This window comes from Procambarus clarkii, chromosome 31 (assembly GCF_040958095.1).
Source record: "Procambarus clarkii isolate CNS0578487 chromosome 31, FALCON_Pclarkii_2.0, whole genome shotgun sequence".
In the NCBI taxonomy this organism is placed as follows: domain Eukaryota; kingdom Metazoa; phylum Arthropoda; class Malacostraca; order Decapoda; family Cambaridae; genus Procambarus; species Procambarus clarkii.
The window spans coordinates 29270900-29284473 of record NC_091180.1 but is presented as its reverse complement, the minus strand read 5'-3'; the positions used below and the strand labels follow the sequence as shown (position 1 = coordinate 29284473).

Below are 13574 nucleotides of genomic sequence, written 5' to 3'. Positions count from 1 at the left end.
GTGTTGGTTATTGTGTACTTGTTCACTTGTTACTGACATACTCCGTTATGTGGCTAGCATACTCCATCATGTGGCCAGCATACTCCGTCATGTGGCCAGCATACTCCGTCATGTGGCCAGCATACTCCATCATGTGGCCAGCATACTCCGTTATGTGGCCAGCATACTCCATCATGTGGCCAGCATACTCCGTCATGTGGCCAGCATACTCCATCATGTGGCCAGCATACTCCATCATGTGGCCAGCATACTCCGTCATGTGGCCAGCATACTCCATCATGTGGCCAGCATACTCCATCATGTGGCCAGCATACTCCGTCATGTGGCCAGCATACACCATCATGTGGCCAGCATACTCCATCATGTGGCCAGCATACTCCATCATGTGGCCAGCATACTCCGTCATGTGGCCAGCATACTCCATCATGTGGCCAGCATACACCATCATGTGGCCAGCATACTCCATCATGTGGCCAGCATACTCCGTCATGTGGCCAACATACTCCGTCATGTGGCCAGCATACTCCGTCATGTGGCCAGCATACTCCATCATGTGGCCAGCATACCCCGTCATGTGGCCAGCATACTCCATCAGGTGGCCAGCATACTCCATCATGTGGCCAGCATAATCCATCATGTGGCCAACATACTCCATCATATGGTCAGCATACCTTCATGTGACCAGCATACTCTGTCATGTGGTCAGCTGTGGCCAGCATACTCCGTCATGTGGCCAGCATGCCTTCATGTGACCAGCATACTCCGTCATGTGGCCAGCATACCTTCATGTGGCCAGCATACTCCATCATGTGGCCAGCATACTCCATCCTGTGGCCAGCATACCCCGTCATGTGGCCAGCTTACCTTCATAGGGCCAGCATACTCCATCATGTGGCCAACATACCTTCATGTGGCCAGCATACTCCGTCATGTGGCCGGCATACCTCCATGTGGCCAGTATACTCCGTCATGTGGCTGTGTTGGCCACATGGATGTATGAGTTATATTGCTCAGTCCGTCATCATAGTCTCTTTTAAAGTGTTTTCCTGTGTTGCAGGTGCGGGTACTGGCCTAGCTGGTGCGGGTATTGGTCTAGCTGGTGCGGGTATTGGTCTAACTGGTGCGGGTATTGGTCTAGCAAGTGCGGGTATTGGTCTAGCTGGTGCGGGTATTGGTATAACTGGTGCGGGTATTGGCCTAGCTGGTGCGGGTATTGGTCTAACTGGTGCGGGTATTGGTCTAGCAAGTGCGGGTATTGGTCTAGCTGGTGCGGGTATTGGTCTAGCAAGTGCGGGTATTGGTCTAACTGGTGCGGGTGTTGGCCTAGCTGGTGCGGGTATTGGTCTAACTGGTGCGGGTATTGGTCTAGCTGGTGCGGGTATTGGTCTAACTGGTGCGGGAATTGGTCTACCTGGTGCGGGTATTGGTCTAACTGGTGCGGGTATTGGTCTAGCTGGTGCGGGTATTGGTCTAACTGGTGCGGGTATTGGTCTAACTGGTGCGGGTATTGGTCTAGCAAGTGCGGGTATTGGTCTAACTGGTGCGGGTGTTGGCCTAGCTGGTGCGGGTATTGGTCTAACTGGTGCGGGTATTGGTCTAGCTGGTGCGGGTATTGGTCTAACTGGTGTGGGTATTGGTCTAGCAAGTGCGGGTATTGGTCTAACTGGTGCGGGTATTGATCTAGCTGGTGCGGGTATTGGTCTAACTGGTGCGGGTATTGCTCAAGCTGGCGTCGGTATTGGTCTAGCTGGTGCGGGTATTGATCTAACTGCTGCGGGTATTGGTCTATCTGGTGCGGGTATTGCTGTAGCTGGTGTGGGTATTGGTCTAGCAGGTGCGGGTATTGGTGTAACTGGTGCGGGTATTGGTCTAGCTGATGTGGGTATTGGTCTAGCTGGTGCGGGTATTGGTCTAACTGGTGCGGGTATTGGTCTAGCTGGTGCGGGTATCGCTGTAGCTGGTGCGGGTATTGCTGTAGCTGGTGCGGGTATCGCTGTAGCTGGTGCGGGTATTGCTGTAGCTGGTGCGGGTATCGCTGTAGCTGGTGCGGGTATTGCTGTAGCTGGTGCGGGTATCGCTGTAGCTGGTGCGGGTATTGCTGTAGCTGGTGCGGGTATCGCTGTAGCTGGTGCGGGTATTGCTGTAGCTGGTGCGGGTATTGCTGTAGCTGGTGCGGGTATTGGTCTAGCAGGTGCGGGTATTGGTCTAGCTGGTGTGGGTATTGGTGTAGCTGTTGCGGGGATCGCTGTAGCTGTTGCGGGTATCGCTGTAGCTGGTGCGGGTATTGCTGTAGCTGGTGCGGGTATCGCTGTAGCTGGTGCGGGTATTGCTGTAGCTGGTGCGGGTATCGCTGTAGCTGGTGCGGGTATTGTTGTAGCTGGTGCGGGTATTGCTGTAGCTGGTGCGGGTATTGCTGTAGCTGGTGCGGGTATTGGTCTAGCAGGTGCGGGTATTGGTCTAGCTGGTGTGGGTATTGGTGTAGCTGTTGCGGGGATCGCTGTAGCTGGTGCGGGTATCACTGTAGCTGGTGCGGGTATTGCTGTAGCTGGTGCGGGTATTGCTGTAGCTGGTGCGGGTATTGCTGTAGCTGGTGCGGGTATTGGTCTAGCAGGTGCGGGTATGGGTCTAGGAGGTGCAGTTATTGGTCTAGTTGGTGTGGGTATTGATCTAGCTGTTGCGGGTATCGCTGTAGCTGGTGCGGGTATCACTGTAGCTGGTGCGGGTATCGCTGTAGCTAGTATTTAATTAGCTGTTAATATGACACTAAAATAAAATAAAATTTCATGACATAATATGCCGTTTAAGAATGTATTACAGAGCTCACAGCCTGGTTGATCAACCAGCTCACAGATACACCACATGACTGCAGCCTACTCTACCACCTAATTAATTTGTCGGTGTTGGTAATTTAGGGAATGAGTAGAGTTGGCGTGTGTTGCCTGGAGGTTGGGTCGAGCTGTGGGGAGGAGCAGCTTGGGAACCCGCTGACACCAGTCACAAGTCATCTGCCCCTCTAACTTCCTGTGAAAAAGGAGTGTTGGTTGTGTATGTTAGTAATGCAGGGCATACTGTCCCTGGCTACTTGGTAGCGCCTCCCTGAACGCCAGTGTGGTGGAGAGCTCCATGTGGCGGGGTGGGTTGCTGCTCGCCATCCTCCCCCTCTGGACTCCATGTCTTCTGCAACACTAATTTGGGTTCGTGAGCTTTCCCGGTTGAGAATTTTGTCAAATAACGACGAGAAACATGATCCATGCAAGTTTGTCTTGAAGAAAGTGTTGGTAGAGCGACGGTAGAATGGCAGGGGAGGAGAATATGACGGTGAACTGTACGGGGGAGAACTGCCAGAGGTGCTACGATATGGGCATCTACCAGCCAGACGAGCCCGTCACCCCAGCAGCTCTCCTCATCTTCGCCGTTCTTCACTGCTACATCATCTTCGTCCTTGGTACACTCTGTGAGTTCTTGATCACCTCTTGTTAGTTCCTCTTGTGGCAATATTTGTTAACTGGTGTGTGGTTGTTGTGGAGTTGTTCTCCGGTGCGCGGTGGTGCGGCTGCTCCTGATGGCCACCTTCCGGCTCTGTATGGCGCCATGTCAGGTGTGTGGGGCCTCGCCCACCCTCCTCCCTCCACACTTTACGCACACTAAATATCACACATGTTTCACCAAAAACTGTCTCTGCCTTTACTAAAATAGTAAATGAAACGAAAAAAAAGTGCACTTCCTTACTAAAATCAATTATAATAAGAGAAAAATCAGCAAAAGATAGTATTAGAAGCAATACAAAATCTATTATATCTAGTTATCGAGAGGAAAGAGAGCCGTAGTAAGGATATCCCTCCTAGCGTCCAAGGTCATAGTTCAGTGACGACACACTACCGTTCCCAGTTGTGTTGCACCTGCACACACTCTCACCCTGTGGGAATGCAAAGCAACATGGCTTGCTAGAGATGTATTACTCATCGAGTGTATGGTTGGCAAGACCGCAGCGTCACCCCGTCTGCACGGTACGAGGATAGTTGGAGTTTTGGGTACTGTGTCAGTGTACACCTGCACAGTACTGTGACGCCACCTATCATCTTTAAGTACGGTATGCGTTTATCAGGCGTCCCAATGGTCCCTTTCAACACACGCCCCTCCTCTCTAACACCACCAAGCACCCTCACCCCCTCACGCACACAAATACGCACAGACACACACGCACATATACACACGTACACACATTCACACAAGCACACATAAACAAAACTATTGAGTTTTTAAGTTCACAGTACAGCAGCAGCGCCTCGCTACCATAATTAAGATTCTGCCCCGCCGCAGTTACGTTACTCAGTTAACAATGTAGAGCATCAGAGTGGTCAGGTTGTGGGTAACGATGTGTATCAGTGCTATACCGACGGCTGTGTAGAGCAAGGTGAAGGTGTAGCGGGTGTGCATGTAATATATCTAAACAGTCTTCTCTTGCTCACACAGCAGTGAAGCGGGTCAATGACTGGACTAGAACAACTCAAACAAAACTTGCAGGTATATATCTTGCCACTGAATATTTGAAAGACAATGGCAGTATACTGTATATACTGTGACTCACAAGGTGTTCTCCTGGCAGTGAACGCGCATACTAATATAAAAATGAAAGTGGTCAGTAATATTCGAATGAATGTTTAAGTTGCTAAATTAAATAGATTTGTGATTAAATTCCTCAGTATAGCAAGCATGCTGTCACCTCGGGCCATGGGTCGCTGGACATGCTGAAACAACAGGCTGCAGCAAACCAGTGGTAGAAATTAATGCAAATTCATTTGCAGTGACAAAGATTACTGAAGCGAATGATAATTGTGGTGATCTAACACATACAGAAAGATCTCGAGACTATAGCATTAAACATTATGAGGATAAAGTGGAGAGGTTTACATATGCAGCTAGTAAGGCAAGAACTCTGCGCCCCAGTGACCAGAACACGCCCAGGGTAAAGATGTATCTGACAGCTTTCTCAATATTAAAGTGTCTAATACATAATATTAATAAAAACATATGAAAAATCATTGTATTGAACTACTGCTGGTGGAAGGCGTGGTCTAGGCCCACAGGGAGGGCGGGACCTGGGACCACAGGGAGGGGGGAGCCTGGGACCACAGGGAGGGCGTGGCCTGGGACCACAGGGAGGGCGGGGCCTGGGACCACAGGGAGGGGGGAGCCTGGGACCACAGGGAGGGCGGGGCCTGGGACCACAGGGAGGGCGGGGCCTGGGACCACAGGGAGGGCGTGGCCTGGGACCACAGGGAGGGCGGAGCCTGGGACCACAGGGAGGGCGTGGCCTGGGACCACAGGGAGGGCGGAGCCTGGGACCACAGGGAGGGCGTGGCCTGGGACCACAGGGAGGGCGGAGCCTGGGACCACAGGGAGGGCGGAGCCTGGGACCACAGGGAGGGCGTGGCCTGGGACCACAGGGAGGGCGGGGCCTGGGACCACAGGGAGGGCGGGGCTTGGGATCACAGGGAGGGCGGAGCCTGGGATCACAGGGAGGGCGGAGCCTGGGAGCACAGGGAGGGCGGAGCCTGGGAGCACAGGGAGGGCGCGCAAGCACTCGTAGGTGAGCGGTGGCACAGGTTGTATCATCCAGAGGGCCACAGACAAGGTCAGCTATTGGCTTAAGGACCACGATGGATAAATTGCCTGCATCCTAACCTCCCCTATGGCTTAACTTGTTATAATACCTCGCTTGTATAACCTAAAGGTTCAGCTCCCCCTCAGTATCGTGCCGACCGCTTAGTACAGTCACTGTCTGTGTGGCACCAGTCACTGTGGCACCAGTCACTGTGTGGCACCAGTCACTGTGTGGCACCAATCACTGTGTAGCACCAGTCACTGTGTGGCACCAGTCACTGTGTGGCACCAGTCACTGTGTGGCACCAGTCACTGTGGCACCAGTCACTGTGTGGCACTAATCACTGTGTGGCACCAGTCACTGTGGCACCAGTCACTGTGTGGCACCAGTCACTGTGGCACCAGTCACTGTGGCACCAGTCACTATGTGGCACCAGTCACTATGGCACCAGTCACTATGTGGCACCAGTCACTATGGCACCAGTCACTGTGGCACCAGTCACTGTGGCACCAGTCACTGTGTGGCACCAGTCACTGTGGCACCAGTCACTATGTGGCACTAGTCACTGTGTGCCACCAGTCACTGTGGCACCAGTCAATGTAGCACCGCCACTCCTGCTTCAATATAATGGGGACAGCAGGAGTGGTGGTGGCTATATTGAGGTTACATGTTTTATGGTTGTTATACTCAAATTATATGGTGGTTGAGACATAACCAATCACAGGCGAGTAGGCCTCTGACGTCACGCCAGACAGAGGAGCACCAGCCGTGCTTGCAGCAGGCGTCAGTTCTCTCACAGACCCAGAGTAGGTTAGGACCTCGGCTGGCCAGTTATACACCTTGTCTTAATAAAACTACAGAAGTGCCTACTGTGTATAACATTCAACTCAACAATGCAACGAATATGGTGCTATGGCCAAAGTATGAATAGCAGAACAATTATGTTACTTTTCCCAACATACATGAATAATGTTGCATATTACTATAAGAAAAGTATATGTTTTTAATTGTTTTTCAAAATGTTTGGCCAGGCATACCCCAGCAGCCAGTGCCAAAAATCGTTGTTGGGGGGTCAGTATGTCACCGTGGCACGCTGTTCATTCTTAAATTCTGACCATCCCGACCAGCCTATGTCCGTCCCGTACCCCAGATCATTCACCTTGCAAAGTTTGGTGAGTCTAGCCCAAGGCGCTTGGCCTCCTACCTAGGGCAAACAGAGAAACATTCTCTCTTATAGATAGATTGTGGTTGTGAGTGTGATGTAGTTGAGTACATGTATTTCAGGTAACGGTGTGGCGGTGTGGTGCGTGGTGAAGTGCCCCAAGACCAAGCCGGCGGCCAAGGTGCTGCTGTGTAGCGTGTTCGTGCCCATCCTGGTGCTGTGCCTGGTGAGCAAGCCCGCCCTCGCCGAGATGTTGATGGCCATCCTCACCTGTGACGAGAACAGGACCCCCAAGACCTTCCGGGTCGTCACCTCACTCCTCTACAGCGGCCTCGCTCAGATGGAGCTCCTCTCTATCTCTGCTCTCTCTGTCGTCAGGTAACAACTCTCAGCTGCAGTAGAGCAGACTGACAGTGTTGATGGTATAGTAGAGGAGACTGACAGTGTTGGTGGTATAGTAGAGGAGACTGACAGTGTTGGTGGTATAGTAGAGGAGACTGACAGTGTGGTGGTCCACAGGGCCGTGGCTGTAAGGTCTGCGAGGCGACACATCCTGAAGCTGAAGACAGCCTTGCTCCTGGTGGTCATCATCACCTTCTGCTCACTCCTCATGGCTGTGGTCAGTTATATTATCTTGTTAATTACTTCTCAGCATGTTCTCTTATACAGTTGTATACCAAACAGAACTATTAACATTGTCTTCACAATAATCCTGGGCGCTAGCAGAGCGCTGGGTCAGAGTGGTGGTTCTTGTGTGGGCTATATACCTTAGTAGAGTTATGTGTGTCAACATTTATGTGTGTCAACATAGCACATTAGACTCCCAGTCTAATGTGCTGTCGTGTCACCCTCTCATGGCCTTCTGCTGTGCCCAATTACAATAATTTAAGATTATAATTTCTGGATATTTAGTCAGGAAAACAGTTTACTAATGTGTGGTTGTGTGCAGGGCCTGCTGGGGTCGTTGACCTTAGGTTACTTAGAAGGTCACCAGGTCAGACGAGGAACAAGTCTTCTTTATTTCTTCCTCAAGACTATGCTACCCTTCCTCATCACCGCTGTGTCATACTCCTTCATGATGCTTGTAGTGAGTACACCTCAGCTTGTATGTAATCTTGTACACATTGTATGAATAATTGTTTTCCTCAGTAAAAATACGCAAAAATTGTCATGAAGTAAGAGGTCTTACAAAATTAACAAATTTAGTAAATTAAGTATTTTGTAAGGGATTTGTAGAGACTTGCCTTTTGTGTACTGTTTATGTATAGGTGGCATGAAGTACCCATGTAATGTGGTGCGTAAAGTTGGTCTGCTCCACTTACCCTCTACTAGATTGAGTACAATTTAAGTTTCTGCCAGAGAAGTGTGGTTGATGTCCCAAGTATATTGTTGTTTAATTAGTATTATTGTATACTTTGTGTCAAGTGTTGTTCCCAGTGTGACTGGTGTCTGGTGCACTACCGTTAAGAGCAGGTGTTTACACTGTGGCGGTAACTTATAACAAACCCCAGTAAACACTGACCCTTGGCTTGCGGACATCTCGCTATATAAATTACTTTGCAACAGTGCGTTAGCAGTGTGTTCAACACAGATCCAGTCCCATACATTACTACAGGTTTGCATCTCAGTTAACTAAGCCTGCAGAACTGCTCTTTTGATCAATTAACCGGTTGAGTATAGAACGCAGATACGTATCAAACAGGTTCATTAATAGAGTTGTATGTAAAAGTGGTGAACGTCTTATGACGCATGCTCATATATCACTGCATTAACTGTCTACAGCACTAATGTAAAATTAGGCACATGTCGATATCTGGTGTGAAGTGTTAGCACCTCCACATGAATTACTGTGAGCGATATAATAATCTTCCACAATCTACAGATTTATCGCAACAAGCGTCAGATGGCGAGGAGTGAGCAGCCGACCCGAGGCCACAGCGCCGTGGACCAGGCGACGTGCGCCATGCTGGCAGTCTTCATCAGCAACCTGCTCTTTGGCCTCCCGCACGCAATCTTCCACCTCCTCGACAAACCTTCACACACCGCAGACATTATCTTCCACGTCCTGTTTTATACCCACTTTATAGCTGATCCGGTAGTGTTCGTGTGGTGTAACCGGAGCTACCGCCGCCGGGTGGGTGAGCGGATGCATGCAGGTGTGGCGTGGATGACACACTGGTGCTCCACCACCAAGTCCTTAGCTACCACCACATCCTTGGATAACAATATCTCAGCCTCCTCCATAGCCTCCATTGAACGGATATTCCAAGAACACGACTAGAGAGTATGGAGGCCGCTGGTGCCGCCCGGCGACAAGACCTGTGATGATACTCTGTGTTATGACCAGTTACTTTATGACGTGCTCTTACCCGCTGATAATGTCTACCCACAAGCTCCTTCACTCTTTGTTTGGAGCGCATATTGAACATGAGCTCCACTTCGTCAATGTACAGTACACCCTTTGGTACAGTACATATAATGTACACATATGAAGCCTATGTTCACGGCTCTCTCTCTCTCACATACATTATTATATATATATATATATATATATATATATATATATATATATATATATATATATATATATATATATATATATATATATATATATATATATATATATATATATATATATATATTTATATATATGAAAGTGACGACGTTTCAGTCAATTCTGGACAGTTATCAAATCGAAACTGATGTTATTTAAGATTCCGCCACTCGGAACATAAAGTTCCAAGTAACACGGGCTATGGTGAGCCCGTAAGTGGAGGCTCTTTGGAGCCAATATCTGTATCAATAGCTGATACTGGAGATCTAGGGATGGGGTCCTTGGACGCGCCAACCCAAGACCATAGGGCTGATCAGACCGGTGACTTGATGGACTACACACGTTGCTCACAGCTGAGTGTCACAGGAGTCAGCAGGGATATCGGCGGGGCTGGCCACAGTCGGCCGGTCTAGGGGGAGATGTCCGGGTGTTACAAGAGGAATTGTAACAACTGAGGGAAGAAATGGTTATAATGGTGAGAGGTGGTGAGGTGAGACTTTGTGAGAGAAAGCGAGGTGAGGTGAGGGAGAAGTAAGGTGAGAGCGGAGGGGTGATAGGAGTGAAGTGAGATAAGAGGGATGGACGTGCAGTGAGGTGAGAGGAGGTGCAAGTGGGAACATGATAACATAACGACCAGTTTACAGGCTACGAGAAGACAGGAAAACTCAACAAAGCAAGCCGAGAAAGGAAGATTTTATTCGCGGAGAGAAAATAAAACAAGAGAGAGAGAGAGATGGGAGGAGAGCACAGAAGAGAAGAGAACTAAATCAGATTACGCTTGCTAAGAAGAGCATTTAACTATGTACTGAGAAAGACAAGAGTCAGCAGCAACAAAAACAGGTGATGCCCAAACCACAACTCAGAAAATGGAGAAGCGACGACGTTTCGGTCCGTCCTGGACCATTATCAAGTCGTGTGTGTACTAGCAACAAAAACAGGTACAAAGATTCATGCTGTCTATGTAGTTATTGACAGCTTCGGCAGTTACTGACTATTCAGTTACTGTCTAGTGAGCTACTGAATGTGTATGAAACTGTTGCCTAGAGTTAGACAGTTACCGACTGTCTAGCCAGCTACTGACTGTTTAGGTATTAACTAAGTGAGGCCTGCAGGCCACGTGGCCCACCACCACTTGGGCAGTAATATTCCTTGTTATTCTTTACATTCAATTTTTACTTCCAAACAGATTCGAACGTTCATACTTAATAACAATTATTGATCGTTACTATAAAAGAGGAAGTCGGCAAATTCTTAGAACAAAAGCCAAGATAATTTCCTGAGCTTGAAGACGAGTGGTGATATCATAACTTGCAAGCGATGAGTCACAATAACGTGGCTGAAGTATGTTGACCAGACCACACACTAGAAGGTGAAGGGACGACGACGTTTCGGTCCGTCCTGGACCATTCTCAAGTCGGTTGTCTTGAGAATGGTCCAGGACGGACCGAAACGTCGTCGTCCCTTCACCATCTAGTGTGTGGTCTGGTCAACATATCATAATCTGTTCGTGTATGACGTCATAACGCAGCTAAATACACTCAATACTCAACTTCGGAGGGAAATATGCTCATATTTCAGCTTTTCGCAGCATCGAAGGATTTCAAAATGAAGTTGAAGCTTTACAGGAGTTAAGTGTTGAGAGGTGAAGTGTGTAGCTGGTCACTTGTGCACCACAAGTCCTTCACAGCCACAACCACCACCACTCAGGACAGAACTATGCTCTGAGAATTTATTACATGATTGAAGGATTTGACAGAAGACTCATCTTGTGTGAAGAAGGTATTCATCTGAACATTACTGAAGATCCCTTTTCAGAGCATCCAGCAGACTTGCCATTCCAGTTGAAGTTGGACGTTATTGATCAGTGCTTGACAGAGCACCGAGAAAATAATCTACAGGAATTCTACACAAGACTGGCAGCGAAAAGTAAAAATATTATTGAAGTTGCAATGACAAATTCAGCATGTTTGGCAGTACCAACATTTGTGAACAAACGTTCTCTATCGTGAGTGTGAACAAACACACAACATTCTTGTCTGACTAATGGACATTTATAAGACATTGTGAAGACCTGCACTCCAGGTGCGCCCCCTGGGTACAACACTGGTGGCTGAGAAGGGTGTAGCGCTACTTATTAACTTTCTGGGGATTAGTGAATTACATTTGAATTAATTTTAAATTAAATTTTGTTTCAACCAAACATAATAAAAAAATGTACAGTATAATTCTCTATATAATTCTATTTGAAATAAAAATATATTGAAAATATAAATTATTATTATTATTCATTATTATTATCATTATCAATAATAATAATAATGACTTCATTGTCCAATGACATTATTACTGAAGCACTACAATGTCATTGAACATTGAATAAGAAATACTGTTTTTGTTCCGTCTGACTTAACAAACTGTGCTGACTCTTCTAGGCAGTTACTGACTGTCTGGCCAGTTACAAGTAATACTACGTATTTGTCTTTGGTTTTCCGACGATGCAAAAATAATTTGTAAATAAATATAATACAAAATTTGGAGTCTTGACCCCCTCACCGGCCCCGGGCATTTTATCACTGTGTAACAATGTGCTCCTGGGTAGTGCTAATTTATCATTACTTATTCCTCCAAATTATAGATAATGTATATTATTCCCCTCAAAGATGGCTTTGATTCTTGCTTCAGACATCTTAGTGAAGACGTCATGGAGGTACTTGAAGGCTGCCAAGTCCTTATCTACAGCTGCGACTGTTTCATTAGTGGACAATCTTCATGTACTTTACATAAGTGTTTACACTAGAGAGATAAGACAGCACCCCATTACCTATACAAATGTCTGAAGGAGGCGAAGAGAACGAATTAAGGGATATACCCATGACATGAGACATACTCAGGAAGAACATTGACAAACTAGAAACTCAAAAGTCCCAGGTGTGGATGAACTCAGTCCAAAGTCATAAAGGAACTGGCAGATGGGCTATTCCTACCACTGAAACTCCTTTTAAGAAAATATCTAGACCAAGGGATAGTTCCCTTAGATTAAAAATATGCAAATTTTACCCCTATTAAAAAAAAAGGCAGAAATAGCTCAGCAGAGAACTGCCGTCTGATCAGCTAGACAACACACCTGCAAACTCATGGAGAGAATCCTAAGGGAGGGAATCATTCACCATCTCACAGAGAACAATCTAGTAAAATCAACCCAACATGGGTCTCTTAAAAACAGATCCACCCTTACAAACTTGCTCACATTTTTGGAAACGGTAACCACCTCTTCAGACAAAGGACTTCTGGTAGATGTAGTTTACACGGACTTCGTTAAAGGTTTAGACAAGGTACCACATGAAAGACTGGCAAGGAAACTGCAGGCGCATGGAATAAATGGTAGAATACTAGAATGGATAAAACAATCATGAAAACAACAAAAGTAAAGTGTTGTCAAAAAAGGAAATAAACCTGACTGGAGAAATGTTGCGAGTGAGGTGCCACAGGGTCCAGTTTGGGGCCAACCCTTTTTGTCATATACATCAATGACACAGATGAGAATATTACAAACAAATCATCAAATTTACAAATGACAATAAGATTTATGGTAAAGTGAATTAATCTGGATTAATACAATAATAATAATATCGGGGGATAAGTAGTTAATGTATGTATACATATAAAAACTATTAAATTATAATAAAATAAAATTAAATTACAATTAAAATTAATTAATGATTAAATAAGGCCTATAAGGGGACCAAGGGTCCCCCCCCTTGGGTGGGACCTAGGCCCCCCCAAGGAACCCTCCCCAGGATGCAACCCCTCAACACGCTGACTAACTCCTGGGTACCTACTTACTGCTAGGTGAACAGGAGCATTAGATGATAAACGCGCCAAACCAATTCTTTCTCATAAAAATTACCATCCACACTTCTGTGGAAATAAACATTCCATTGACTTGGGCTCTAGGGGACTCGAACCGTGGACCCAATGTGTATGAGTCCGAAGCTCCATTGACCGAGCTATTGGGGAGTCTTTATAAAGAAAGGGTCCAGAAGCAGGATTCTGCTGCCAAACTGGAATTTTCTGAGCTTCAGTAGTCAGGGAAAGTCGAAAATTCCAGTTTTTCCAGGATGCTGCTTCTAGAAACTTTCCTTACTTATTTTCCTTATTGAGACTATTCAATAGCTCGGTCGATAGAGCTTACCCCCCAAATGTCAACCCATGTCTTGCTATTTTCAAATAATACTGTCTGTTGACCAACTTGC

At 47.1% G+C, this 13574-nt stretch overlaps 3 protein-coding genes across 4 annotated transcripts; 2 read left to right on the top strand and 1 right to left on the bottom strand.

The window, feature by feature from the left end:
* Positions 1 to 22: 22 nt before the first annotated feature.
* On the bottom strand, positions 23 to 655 carry LOC123758903 (dynein heavy chain-like). Its single transcript, XM_045743671.2, has one exon. The coding sequence runs from the start codon at positions 653 to 655 to the stop codon at positions 23 to 25; it is 633 nt and encodes a 210-aa protein (XP_045599627.2).
* Positions 656 to 738: 83 nt separating this feature from the next.
* On the top strand, positions 739 to 2745 carry LOC123758905 (uncharacterized). Its single transcript, XM_069334240.1, has one exon. The coding sequence runs from the start codon at positions 739 to 741 to the stop codon at positions 2743 to 2745; it is 2007 nt and encodes a 668-aa protein (XP_069190341.1).
* On the top strand, positions 2369 to 11593 carry LOC123758791 (uncharacterized). 2 transcript variants are annotated; one of them, XM_045743481.2, is made up of 5 exons: positions 2369 to 3454; positions 6890 to 7145; positions 7287 to 7386; positions 7717 to 7854; positions 8650 to 11593. In XM_045743481.2, exons 1-5 carry the CDS (start codon positions 3295 to 3297, stop codon positions 9046 to 9048), a joined length of 1053 nt encoding a protein of 350 aa, XP_045599437.1. In that variant the 5' UTR covers positions 2369 to 3294; the 3' UTR covers positions 9049 to 11593. The 2 variants fall into 2 exon arrangements, with proteins under 2 accessions (XP_045599437.1, XP_045599438.1); XM_045743482.2 differs by lacking the exon at positions 2369 to 3454 and adding an exon at positions 3479 to 4007.
* The last annotated feature ends 1981 nt before the right edge of the window (positions 11594 to 13574 follow it).